Genomic DNA, 13,015 nt, shown 5'->3' with positions numbered 1-13,015 from the left:
TATTAACATCTGGGTTACATACATTAAATACAGACAGTGGGGCATATTAACATCTAGGTTAGAAACTTTAATTAGAGATAATGGTGCACAAGAGATCGTCAATATATATATTCAAATAACCAAAGAACAGAGTGACACGATTCAAGTAAGACCAGAGACCAGACTATGTCAGTATGTACTGACCTCTAGGGGAAAGGCTGGCTGCTCGTTGTAGACTCTGACGAAGATCTCGCCCACGATCAGCTCCTTGCCGTGGTCGGTGAAAATGAATTCTGACCCAAAGTTCTTGTCGCACTCGCCCTAAAGGTGGCAGCAGTGAGGCAGGGAGAAACCAGGCCGATCAGCTGATTGTTCATTTACCGTTCATCATCTGGGCAATGACAATGGTATGAGTTGTGACTGCAGTGCCTAGCCTGGTTAAACGAGGGTCCTAACATTGAATTCTGCCCATCGCACTGTAGGGACCTGAGCAGCTGAGAGAGAAGGACACAAAGGTTCTTTGAACTCCACAGTGCGTCAGAGCCTCCCACTCTCACCCTCTTGATGTTGCTCTCCTGCTGTTCCTCCAGGAACTCCAGCAGCTCGGCCCGAGTGCCGTTGTTCCAGATCAGGTAGGGGTTCTCCGAGTTACTGTTCAGCAGCTTCAGGACCTGCGGGAGGAGGGGGGGGCACAGAGAGGATGACGTGTACACACTTCGCTACAACAGCTTTCCTTTATAAGAGACGGCAAATCCACGTACATACACCAAACGAACAGGTGACACACCAAACGCAAACCAATAGCGACAGACCTACTGCAGAAGTGGGTGGGTCCAAACCCAGGCAAACATACATACGGTAATGTAGCAGGCAATATGAAGCAATGACAGGAATGCGCCATAGAGAAGATCCACTGCCACAGGCGTGTGGGTCCGTTCTAAAGCACTCGTGCTGGCCTACCTCAGCGGGGGAGCTGGAGCCCAGCTTCCGGGAGATGTAGGGCGTCAGCATGGCGGACAGACTCTTCCGGACGGTGGGGTTCTCTGGAGGGGTCCCGTCCACGCCGTTGGCCCCCTCCTCCTCGGGGCTGGGGCCGGGGCTGTAGCCGCCCAGCCGGCTGAGGGCCACCAGGCTCAGCTTGGCCAGGCTGTTGGCCACCTCCTGCTGGTTGGTGTCCTGGCTCTTCTGGATGCCGCTCTCCTCCAGCGTGTAGTCGTAGTTGAAGAGGTTGACCAGCAGGTGCCAGAGGACGCCGGCGTGGTAGAGGTGCGTCTGCAGGAAGAAGTCCACGGCGAAGGAGCTGATGCACTGCACCGCCAGGGCTGCCAGGCGGGGGAGGCCCTGCGGGGGAGGAAGAAACATGGCTCACATGTGATGCTAATCGCTGACCCAGGGTCAGCCGCTTCTTTTCACACAGTGGTGGGGGTCTGGAACTGAAGGTGGGTAAGCTGATCCTGGGCACGCTGTTAGGATACAAAAAGTCTGAGAGAGGGAGGAAGTGAGCTAGGCCCTCTCGTCTGTCATGTTATCTGTGGGTGGGGCTTCAGTGTTCACTGTAGGCGGGGTTTCAGTGCTCACTATGGGTAGGGCTTCAGAAGACGGTTTCCAATACAAATCCCTTTACTGACACCAGCCTTGTTAATCACAGGGTGGTCTCAAAGACACTGGTCTCAACAGAAATGTAAATTGTTTCCGCTCAGATAAATACATATTACACAATTAATACTAATAAATATTCATTTTCAGGACCTCACCTTTGCATAATAGAGCACATGGCAAAGGTCTCGGATGATGTTGGGAAGCTCGATGATCTTCTCCCTGCACTCCTCGAACTGGGCGGCCACGCTGTAGCATTTACAGATGTGCCCGCACACCTGGAGATACAGTAACCATCACCATGGAGATCTGGGCGCGGTCCCAGACCCCAAAAAAGACCTCAAACAACCCCCACATCTGTGCTCTGCAAACTGTCATCCATATTACACGCCACCCAAAGTACTATGACTTTTTATAGCACTGCTCACAAGGAAAAAGAGGAAAAGATACTCTTGCAAAATCAGAAATTCAACTGAATTATGTGTTATGTAATGGCCCACCTGCACGGCCATGTCGTTGGGCTTGCTGGAGGCAGTGAGCACGGCGACGCAGCGAGACAGAGCCTCCAACAGCACCTGGAGAGGAGAGGGGACAGAGAAGACAGCCAATATCACACCCGCTGGCCCTTCCTTCATCCGCATTAACAGAAGCTTCACCACAGTTTAATTTCACTCATCTGAACCACGGACACCGCGCGCGGTACCTTTTTTTCTCACATGACGACATTAAAGAACACGCCATTGATTAGGTTTACGTTTCGTAGCTTCGCGCGGGAGCTCCCTGCCGCAACGCGCGCCGTACCTCGATGCCGCTCTCTCTCCTCAGCTCCTCGGCGTTGAGGGCGGAGCAGTTGACCGTGTGGAAGGCCAGCTCGGCGGCGGCAGGGAGCAGCGGGGAGGTCTTGGAGAAGAGCTGCCCGTCGCCCGTCTCCATGGTGATGGTCTTGATGAGCATGGGGTAGCCGGCGTACTTGTAGGGCTCCAGCTCTGAGGGACCATGGACACGTGGTTTGAAGGGGTGAGAGGTGAGTCTTAGAAACACCGCCTACATGCACCGCCTTGCACTATACCATAAGCCCGTTATCTATATACTAAAAACAAATCCCCACAAACACTGCAGACCAGCTAATACTCAGAGATCTACTATAAATCCGCTTATTTACTCCTTTGAGTTTTAGAGCATCTCTTAAGAGACACCAATCAGTCTTGAAATGCAGGTGCAAAATATTGGGTCTTCAAAACTTTCAAAAGGAGCTGCATCAATAGTAATATTCTATGCGCTAGTAGCTGTACACACAGCGCTGGAAGATGTTGGCAGAACACACAACATAGACTTGTAGCAGCAGTCCACGCCCAACAGCCAGAGCAAGACACACAGGGGTAAGCTAATATAAGACAAACAGACAAAGGACAAACGATCCCTGAAACTAAAGCGGGAAAAACAGCTGGAGAGACACAAATGCAAGAAAGCGCAGAAGCACTTCAGTGTAGAACTAGAGACACAAAGGCAAAACCAACGCAAACACAGGAGAGGCAGACGGGGTCTGACCTTGCCGGTGCCTGTTAAAGAGGATGCTCTGGGCCTTGAGGATGAGGATTATGTTCTCTGGGTCGGGCCCGTCTGTGATGCGCGCCGACTTGGTGCACAGAAACTCGTAGGCCTTGTTCACCTTCTCAAACATGTCCTGAACAGACGGAGAGTCGGACGGTCAGAGAGGTGTAAAGGTACAGTTTTACTCAGTGCAAAATCTCCATGTCAAAATGATATGCTTCCTCATTTGAATTCACAATGCGACCATACATATATTAGCGCTCTGTCAAACTGAACCAATCGTGCAAAAGCACACGCCCACGTACCCGGCCCTCTGGGTTCTTGTCTGGATGGTATTTCTGAGCCAGGCGGAAGTAGGCTTTCCTGATCTTGCTCTCCTCATGCCTGAGGACAAACAGCAAGCATTGACTGCACCCTGCTCAACATAACCGCACAAACCTGCACAGCACAATGGCTATCACTACAGTCACCACAGAATTTGAGTGGTATCCACAAATATAGTGAGATTCCACAAATTTACTATTATTAGAGTTATTATTTTAAATAAAATTATCTGTCTTTCATGTGCTTAAAATTCTTAGAAGACAAATAAACAGACAAAAATAAGGACCAAAAGTGCAAGCTTACAAATACAGTCAGTTTGTATTTTTTTAAATTAAATTTTGTTTTTTAATTTTTATTTTTTAAATTGTACCTATGGTACAAAGAATTCAATAAAAATTAGATTAACATTTGACAGAGGAAGAGAAGAGACATACTGGCCCTGTCCCTTGGGGAGGTTGAGGACCTCGAAGGCATCGTCCACAGACATGGAGGGCGGCTTCTTCTCCACCTCCCTCTTCCAGGCCTCCAGGGTGTCTTTCAGCAGCTTCACCTGCAGGGGGCAGCAAACAACACTCAGCACGAAGCTCACCCTCACACACGCTCTGAGAAGACGAAAGGCCCAAGCGAGAGTAAGTGCAAGCGCGCGATGTTCCTGACGTACCGGCTCTCGGATTGGCCAGTTGGGGAAGCGGTTGGCGTCGCACAGGTGTCTGAGGTAGTAGATGTTGCAGAAGAGCTCGTTGTCCAGCTGGGGGAAGCTGACCACGGGGATGGGGCAGTACTGGTAGAGCGCCCGCGTGTTGCTCTGCAGCCGCGGGGAGAAATCGGCCAGGTGGGCGGCGATCCTCTCTATCATCATCCTCCTGAGGGGGCGGAGACACAACAGCACCGAATGCATCAGAGAGAGCCTGGTTCCTGCAGGACGAACCATTGCGCTCTCCTGGTTAGCAGAGTCAAGAAATGATTAGCGAGCCTGGTTCCAACAGAAGAAGCTCTGGGTGGGATGGACGAGCATACAGACGGACAGACGGACGGACGAATCCGGGGCCAAAGTCGAACGCTACCTCATCTCGCTGCTCCAGATGGCCTCGGGGGTGTCAAACTCGCCCAGGAAGATCTCGGAAAAGCGCTCGGCCTCGTAATTCTCCAGGTAACACACCATAGCCTCTGGCAGCACCGGACCCAGCACGCTACGCTGGACAATGTCCTGACCTTTGGCCTATGAGGTATAGGGGTCAAAGGTTAGACTATGTTCAGCTGTTACTTAAAAAAAAAAACATTTACTCAGACTAACAGGATCTAGAGACCAACACACCTCTTCAGACTTGAAGGCTTGTTTTAGGTGAGTGTACTTCAGAAACCTGGAGGAGATAAACACACATGCCTGTTAGCGAATCAAACGGATGAAACTAAGCAATCAAGGCAGTTACAAAAGTGAACATATCACAGGAATAGAACAGTACATTCAGGAAGCACAAAAACTTATTAACGCCATAATCACATGCATTCAATCTTAGTTATGTTCCCCATGAATATAATCACTCATTTGATGCAGAACTCATATTACAGTCTGACATTTAAGTTACTCATATTAATAAAGACCAGTAGATGGAGTACTGGTTATGGAAGAAGACAAACATCCCAAGCAAACATCATAATTATTTTATGATCTAATTATGTGGTACTGAATCGATTGGCTTCAGCCTGTTCTTATATAATTGGTAGGAGAGTTGTGCGGCTCCTGCCACATCATTGGCTTCTCCCCCTGGCTTCACAGAACTAATTTGCCATTTGCATGCGTTTCCGGATACATGCGCTCTCACCGGGCAACAGGCAGCACGTTGGAGCCAGTGTACATCATGATGAAGAAGAAGACTCCGGTGAGGTAGAGGCGCTGCAGGTTGGGGTTGTCTTGCATCACCTGATACATCAGGTTTGCCACCTTCTCCACCAGGATGGGGTCAAATGTGAGCAGCAGCTGAAGTGAGCGAGGAGTTAAGAGAGAAGAGTCACGCAGGAGAATATAGCGATAAAGAAAGACTGCTCACACCGTTTCTCTATCGGCTGAGGTCTTCTCACATTGATCCCATTAAAAATGTTCGTCTAGCGAGGTCTCTAAGCAGGCTGGCTCACCTGGACAATGTGAGGGAGACAGGTGTTGTCACTGATTAGTCTCTTGACCCGAGGAAGAGGGCGAATGATGGCATTATCCTGGTCCCTGGACAGAGAAAGAGAGTTAACACCCCAAAATTACATCCCATGAAGATACATAACTTCTGCAATGCACTGTAACATCACGTGGAAGTCTACACAAATGTGTTCCGTATTGCAAGGGCATAGACTGCAAAGAGAACGTATAGAATCTAATGAGAGGGAACGGACAGTGCTGAAGAGCTACAGACTGTGCTGAGGGTGTATGAACTGTGCTAAAGGTGTACGGACTGTGCTGAGGGTGTATGAAGTATCCTAATGGGGTATGGATGGTGCTGAGGGTGTATGGACTATGGGTATGGGTTGTGTAGGTGGGGTGTGGACAGTGTTGAGGCGTACGGACCATGTTTATTGGTATGGGCGGTGTCCAGGGGGGTGTGGACAGTGTTAAGGGGTATGGCCAGTGTTGCAAAGGTATGGACTTTGTCTGTGGCTGTAGGCGGTGTCCATGGGGGAGTGGACAGTGTTGAGGTGGCACAGACAGCGTTGAGGGCGTGCGGACAGAGTACAGAGCGACACGCACACACCTGCTGGGGAAGTAGGAGCACATGGTGTTCAGCATGTTGAGGATGAGCGTGGCCAGGTCCGTCTCGTTCATCACCGCCTGCCCGCTGGCCAGAAGGCACCACTTCAGCTGCGGGATGGCCTGCAGGGGGCGCCACCCGTCCATGCCCTGCGCCCAGCACCGCGTCTTCGCCGTCAGTGTCCCCTGGCTCCAGAACTCCTGCATCTGCGGGGCGGAGATGCAAACCGGGCTTAGACAGGCCACGGCAGGGGCAACAGACTGCGGAATGGGGTACGTCAAAATAAAGATTCACAGGAAGCAGGGAGACGCTCCACAGAACCCTATAGGTTCTCAAAGACACTGCACTGTCTCATACAGCCACTGAAAGATGACACTTGAAAATGGAGGGAAAAAGGGCAACAGAAGAAGTCGCCAGACACGCCTGACGTGACCAGCCAGGCAGACGTTTGTAATTTAAACTTCAAGGAAGCAGACAGATACTTCCTTGGGGACAAATAAAAGAGGCAAATACACAGAGGCAGAGGAAAGGGGGGCTTTTGAAGGACTGTTTCAATGAATATCTACCCTTTTTCTTTGTTAGCCTGCAAGCTGGTGCAAAATGATGCAATATACGACACATCCTAGCTGAGCCTGGAGAAAACGTGCTGCCCATCCACCTATGTTAAATGCCTGCAAGAAAGCTTTCAGTTATTTAGCATTTCTTTCAATACTCAATAGAAAAAGTCTTTTTTTCCCTGCAAAGGTTTCTCTTCTTTTTTATTTGACAGAACATATATTGAACCGAGCTGTTTATATATTACATATAACACATTTTATGTGCATAGTGCTTTTCAGGGTACACAAAGATGCTAAAACTGTAGTTCAAATACCTAGCAAGCAGGGTATAGCGCAGTTTAAAGCTGGGCACGGTATGATGCAGTGGTTTTGCAACCGTTCCGCTGTGGTTTTATAGAGTGCACACTGCGGGGCCTCAGGGGTCAAAGAAACCCTGAACGGAAACTGAATTTCTCAGTTAGACGGCGAGGATCGAGAGTCATTTCCTTCCTGCGCGGTGTGTTCGAACTGCACCCAGGCCTCACAGCATCGGTCCTCACAAGGCTGCTGGGGGCGGTGGATGGGGGGGCTCACCTCCTCAAAGCTGTAGGGGCCCCTCCTTTCCTTGTCGGCGTTGCCGAAGTACCACTCCTTCTCACTGTCCCTCTTCATATCCGGTGATGCTTCTATCACGTTGCTCTGGAACACGGACACAAACACACACAGACAGGCAGACAAACACACGAGATGTCAGGACTCAGAGGGTCCATGTACACACCACTGGGGTGCATCTGCTCAACACTCAGGTGTAAATTTGTCATAGCTAACGTTTACAGGGGTCTTAACCAACATTTACAGTCTTTCTATACTTGGAAAATATAGTATTGTAGGACGGTCCACAGAAGTCTGCCTCTTATCAGACCCACAAAGTAAAATGTTAACTGTGCTGACAGGGAGTCAGAAATTGTGATGAAGAGACAGTGCTCAGCTGCAAAACATCTGATTGGATCAGCATTATGAGAGCTTCTCCATAATACGGTGTAATCATGTTTTGTCTTGTTGGAAAACTGATGTCATGGGGAACAAGTTGGTGTCTTTGGTGGTTGGATGTTGACTAAACATCTTGATACCTATGAGTCAGCACCCAGCCAGATACAAAGGTTAACCCAGTGTGATTTGCTTACAGAGTAGTGCAAGCAGGATCATTTATACTGTTTTGCCATGTTTGTGTCTTTATTTGATGACTTGGTGTCTTGCTTTGATAGTTTTGTAAATAAGAGGAAACGTGCACTGACTTATCAACACGGTCTCCTGAGCATATAAGCCATAACCATTTCCCCACAAATTTTGCTTCATTGTACACTGCCATTATTACTGAACACACTGAACAATAACCTGCATTCATTTTAACCTGGCATTACTCTTCGACTCTTAACACAGCACACCTAGCAGTTCTAAGGTCCTAACATACACTTAGAACTCTATGTGTATATATGCACCCTGTAGTCGCCCTGTAGGTTGAGAATGGAATTGCCCAGTCTAATGCAGTGCTCATGATGGAATTGCAGACCTCTTACAGTGAAGAACCCAGCGAGGGCACACGGGCGCACACACACCTGGAGTGGGACGGTGGCTCGGCTGGTGTGCAGGTGCGCCAGGGTCAGCAGATCCACTAGAATGCGCACTCCGTTGGAGTCCATGACCTCCTTCACGTTTTTCTGTCAAAACAGAAGGGGGCAGTGCTGCTAAGAACCTCCAACTTCAAACACTGCATACACCTCAGGTGAAGACTGTATCACTTATAACTCTAAGTGAGGCAAGCCTGCACCTGTTGAATGGCTGAAACAGGTGTGGACCTTGTTAGTACTTGGATTGGAGGCCACCTGGAAAAACCCCCACCCCCCCAGTTTAACTGGCGCAATAATACCCTTCCTGCCCACCGTCACTCAGGTAGGTGTGACACACTGGTGGTGGTTGAGCTGTGATCTTTTGTGCTTTAACACAATGACAACAAAATAATTACATTCTATTATTAGTACAAATATTATTGTTCATAATAGTATTAGTACTGTAACACAGTCATAGTGCTGTTTATTGTTATGGAATATCTGATTGGTTCAGTGACAAAGGGCTCAGAACACACTAAACGTTCCACAGTGGGTGGTGACCGAATCAGAAGCGAACGGAGGGGGGCGGAAGGGCGAAAGGAAACAGACGTTCGGCTGACCTTGTTGAGAATGAGTTTGTTGAGGAAGAGGATGAGTCTGTCTCGCTCCAGCCGGTCTGTACACTGCCCACAGACAAAAAAAAAAAACCCATTAAGCTTCAAATGTTTTGCAATCTGGGAGCATTCAAGCGACTGAAACTGAGGCGAGCTGACAGGCCTGCTTGAACACAAAACAAGCAACCGAGACAAGTGGAAAAGAAAGAGGGAAAGAGGGAAGAGAAAGGCAAAGGAAGAATGGAAGAATGAAATAAAGGAGATCAGAGATAAGAGTCCAGATGAAATGGTCACAGTGAATTAATTAGGGAAATATATTATCACACTATAGGCCACATGGTTTGGTAGGGACTCCTGGGTGATAAAGAAGAATAGTAGGAAAGGGCAAAACGAAAAAGTCAAATTTGGTGTGCAATGCTGGGCCCTCTACGCCAGCGGTACTGACCCGGTCCAGCATGCCTACAATGTACTTGGTGTCGGTGAAGGGCCCGATCTCCTCAAAGCACTTCCCATAGACGATGGTCAGGGCCTGTAGGCACAGACACTTCATGTGGATCTTGGGCGTGAGCAGGAACCGGTGGTACAGCTCGTTGAAAAACTCGTACCTGAGAGGGAGGAAGAGAGAAAGAACGTTTTTATTAACGCTGCTTTGTATCGTTTACCTTATCTGCTGCCTCAGCAAAAATGAGAAGCCACGGCAATAACTACCCTGGAGGCAAGAATGCTTGTATCCATTACGGTGTTGGGCTATTTAAGAGCATGTGAACATTTAAGACCGTATTCAGCAAGCTGAAACTTTAAAATTCAATCCCAGCGAGTGATGGCTTTTTGCTCATTTTAGCTGGGGAGCATAACCTGGTATGAATTACATCAGGAAGTAATTACATTTTATTCAGCGAGCGCAATTTAAGGTCAATGACCTGTAATGCTCACACCACAGGGTGTCAGGCTTACAGACATAGTGGTTTAAATGTGAGAGAAAAGGCCAGGGCTTAAATACAATGTGGTTTTGAGCGAAAGTGACGTCTTACGATCTCTTGATGGCCCCGGACTCCTCGCTCTCATCCTCTTCCAGCAGCAGACGTAGGTAATAATCTCCAATCTTAATTTCGTCTGAAAGGCACTCATATTTCACCTGCATAGCAATGACAGACAATTAAAGACAAAAATGTATGTCATATTTCACCTGCATAGATACGACACACAACCAAACACAAAGTTCTGTGACTCCTGCACAGCTCCCAGTATGATAATATGAAACGGAATATTAATGTGAAGGATCTATTAAATTTCTCATTTGCCTGTAATCTACAACGAAGCCACCAATGTTCAGAAACTTTGTGTTGAAGGGTCTTCAAAGCAGTCCCTTGTTTTGCTGCAAATCCCATAAAGCTAATCTGTGTATTTACATATCCTTGAGTGAAGTGGTGCTTATGAGTGTCTGAACAAAATGTACTTTTAACCCCACTTCCACAGTGAAGTAGGCTATGTGATCCACAATGCGTCTTAATTGGAACCCGATTACAATTACAAGAAGTTCAGTCACAGACACCATTTAATGCTGCACACTGTCTACACACTACAAAACAGCCCTCAGAATGCTGTGTAAAATGACTGTACTCATACATAACATGACAAGAAGCCACTTGCAACAAGTCCAGTGTGTGTTAAACCACAAAGCATGTGACATGGGCCTAGAAAATAGTTTTTTTATTGTACACTGCTGCAGAAGTACTCCCTATAGCATGGCTGGCCAACTCTGTTCCTTGAGATCAACAGTGCCGTAGGTTTTCTCTCCAGCGCTAACAAAGCATAGCTCATTCAACAGCTCGACATCTTGCTGAGCTGCCAATTGGTAGAATTAAGTGTACCAAATTGCAATTGAAATGAAAACCTACAGGATGGTAAATCTGCAGGAACAGGAATAGGCAGCCCTGCTCTATGGTGGTTGAAGCCGCCCCTCCCGAACCCTAACCTCAAACTCCTGGTGGTTCCAGGAGATGACGTTGGTGCAGCCCAGCTCCCGGTCCACGCTGAAGGCGCGCATCTCCCCCTCCAGGGCATCCCGCAGCTCCTCACGGGTCTTCAGGTTCCAGATCAGATTGGACCTTGCGTGATCCAGCTGGAACCTGCAGGGTAGTGGGGGGGGGGGGGGGTTGTGGATGTGAGGTGGTTGAAGGAACATAACATGAAGGAGAGTGGGGATGGAAAAGGTGTGAAGGGTGGAAGAAAGGGAGGGAAAGAGTTGAGCGGAGAAAATGAGGTGAAGAATGGAAGTTCAAAAGGAAGTGAAGAGGACAGGATTTATGACCAAACTTACAATGCCCCATTAGCAATCAGGAATGCCATACACCAGATACGGGCTGCATACAAATACAGCACGTCCAGTCCTCCTGCAGATATTGCAGGCCTTTCTATGTACGTCCAAGTGCGGTGCTGTGGTTGTGGTTCTACCCCCTACATAACGTATTCTCTTGAATACTCTATCCAGGTCTACAAATGGCCAGGACCTGTACGTTGCATTGGGTCATGTGCTTAGGAAATATCAGAATGTACTGTTCTGGACACAGCGGAGAAGCAGTACCGATAGTAGAAAAGCTCCCAGTTGGCTTCGATCTTGATCCTCTGTCTCCTCTTCCTCAGGATGACCGGTTTTTGGTTTGGGTTCTGGAACAAGCCAGAACAATGTCAGTCACAGCAGTTCTCGTCTCCCGTTGGCCTGAGTGAGCGTCAATCATCTCCCTCGTCACATTCAGAGTGACAGAGGCTTTGCCTTTGCCTCCACTTGCATGGATGGACAACATACAAATGGCTCTTTAAGGGTGCACCAACTTTAGTGATTACGATATTAATGGTGGAAAACAACACACAAACAAAATGCTGCTAATGACTGAATGGACACAACAGGGAACGGATATAGAGCAACTGACCCATAAAAGGTCAGATTGTTTGCTGGCATGTACAACAATGCTGCCACTGCTAAACTATCAATACATCATAAACCCGTTCATGCACCGCATCGCAGAAAAATGACTGCTGAATCATCCAGTGATTACTCAACACACAATAAAACTTCAAAGCCAAAACACATCACAATAAAAGCGCATGACCTTCTCATTGAACACAGCACAACACTAAAGTAGAACACACAGACACACCAATACACCTTACAGGGAGTGGACCCACAGAACGTATGTTACGTGATGTCTAATGGTTGTCGATGAGGGGTGGAGACTACAGAGGGAGAGGCCTTGGGTTGCTCACCATAGAGTTCTACTCACCAGGTTATTCCTGTCCTGCTGCATTGATTGACAGCAGATAGCCAGAGAGGACAGGGAGGTGTAGGGGGCAGAGACAACACAAAGACATTATTGTACCTTGCAAATGTTGAACCTTGAAATATTTCATTCACATGGTGACACCGATGTGCTTTCCCAGTGGTTTTTAGGGTCAGGGAAATTACGCTTATCCGTTTCTGGAGGGACATCGCTTAAGACATCAGCCAAGCAATAATTACCCGAGAGAATTTTGATTTAAAAAGACTACAACTCTAGGCGCTTAGCTGTGCCAATTAGGCTTTAAAGGGTGGATTAAATATGTTAAAGAAGCAGCAAGTGAACATACTGATTTCAGAGAATTATTGTGAATCAAAAGTGATGCCAGATGGAAGCTCTAAAAAGTCCTGCAAGCGTCCTCCCCTATTAATGCAAGCTCCACAGGCAGCTTGCAGTATTTTGGTGCGTGATAATATCTGGATGTGGGTAAGTCCAGGAGATGCACCAAAAAACAAGGGGTGGTTCAGCCTTAGAACAGGGTGATGCTGGACAGATAACCAGCTTCTCTCAACCACACGATTCAGAGAAGAGGAGATGGAAGAATGAAACATTAAATAACTGCCAGCTCGAGAGAGGACACCACCTATCGGTGAAATAATAAATGACAACAGAAGAAAGCCCATTTCAATTTTACCAAGAAGGACGCTTCAAAAACAAGCAAAGCTATTAAAATCTTGCAATCAAAACCCGACAATGCGTGACACAACCCAAGACAAGACAGCGCCAAGCCGTGTTAAA

The 13,015-nt window shown here is 47.9% G+C and overlaps 1 protein-coding gene across 5 annotated transcripts in view; it reads right to left on the bottom strand.

Annotated features, from left to right (window-relative positions):
• LOC118225416 (dnaJ homolog subfamily C member 13) overlaps window positions 1-13,015 on the bottom strand; it is a 56,224-nt gene that overhangs the window by 8,867 nt on the left and 34,342 nt on the right. For 3 of the 5 annotated variants that reach the window (XR_004764824.1, XM_035413764.1, XM_035413767.1), the window contains 23 exons: window positions 12,224-12,241; window positions 11,527-11,609; window positions 10,918-11,071; window positions 9,974-10,077; window positions 9,388-9,547; window positions 8,949-9,011; window positions 8,338-8,439; window positions 7,316-7,420; window positions 6,189-6,391; window positions 5,584-5,668; window positions 5,274-5,428; window positions 4,766-4,811; window positions 4,515-4,669; window positions 4,112-4,313; window positions 3,885-4,000; window positions 3,432-3,510; window positions 3,124-3,259; window positions 2,377-2,561; window positions 2,076-2,150; window positions 1,734-1,853; window positions 940-1,320; window positions 537-650; window positions 184-300 (listed from right to left, as the gene is read on the bottom strand). Coding sequence is in view for 4 of the 5 variants with exons in the window: in XM_035413764.1 (XP_035269655.1) it covers window positions 184-300; window positions 537-650; window positions 940-1,320; window positions 1,734-1,853; window positions 2,076-2,150; window positions 2,377-2,561; window positions 3,124-3,259; window positions 3,432-3,510; window positions 3,885-4,000; window positions 4,112-4,313; window positions 4,515-4,669; window positions 4,766-4,811; window positions 5,274-5,428; window positions 5,584-5,668; window positions 6,189-6,391; window positions 7,316-7,420; window positions 8,338-8,439; window positions 8,949-9,011; window positions 9,388-9,547; window positions 9,974-10,077; window positions 10,918-11,071; window positions 11,527-11,609; window positions 12,224-12,241 (2,958 nt within the window). In the remaining variant the exon portion in view is untranslated. The remainder of the gene's footprint in view (window positions 1-183; window positions 301-536; window positions 651-939; window positions 1,321-1,733; window positions 1,854-2,075; window positions 2,151-2,376; window positions 2,562-3,123; window positions 3,260-3,431; window positions 3,511-3,884; window positions 4,001-4,111; window positions 4,314-4,514; window positions 4,670-4,765; window positions 4,812-5,273; window positions 5,429-5,583; window positions 5,669-6,188; window positions 6,392-7,315; window positions 7,421-8,337; window positions 8,440-8,948; window positions 9,012-9,387; window positions 9,548-9,973; window positions 10,078-10,917; window positions 11,072-11,526; window positions 11,610-12,223; window positions 12,242-13,015) is intronic. The other 2 variants (XM_035413765.1, XM_035413766.1) reach the window with 2 other exon arrangements.

This window comes from Anguilla anguilla, chromosome 4 (assembly GCF_013347855.1).
Source record: "Anguilla anguilla isolate fAngAng1 chromosome 4, fAngAng1.pri, whole genome shotgun sequence".
Taxonomy (NCBI): Eukaryota; Metazoa; Chordata; class Actinopteri; order Anguilliformes; family Anguillidae; genus Anguilla; species Anguilla anguilla.
Note: the sequence above shows the minus strand (reverse complement) of the source record. Positions and strands in the feature narration are given on the sequence as shown.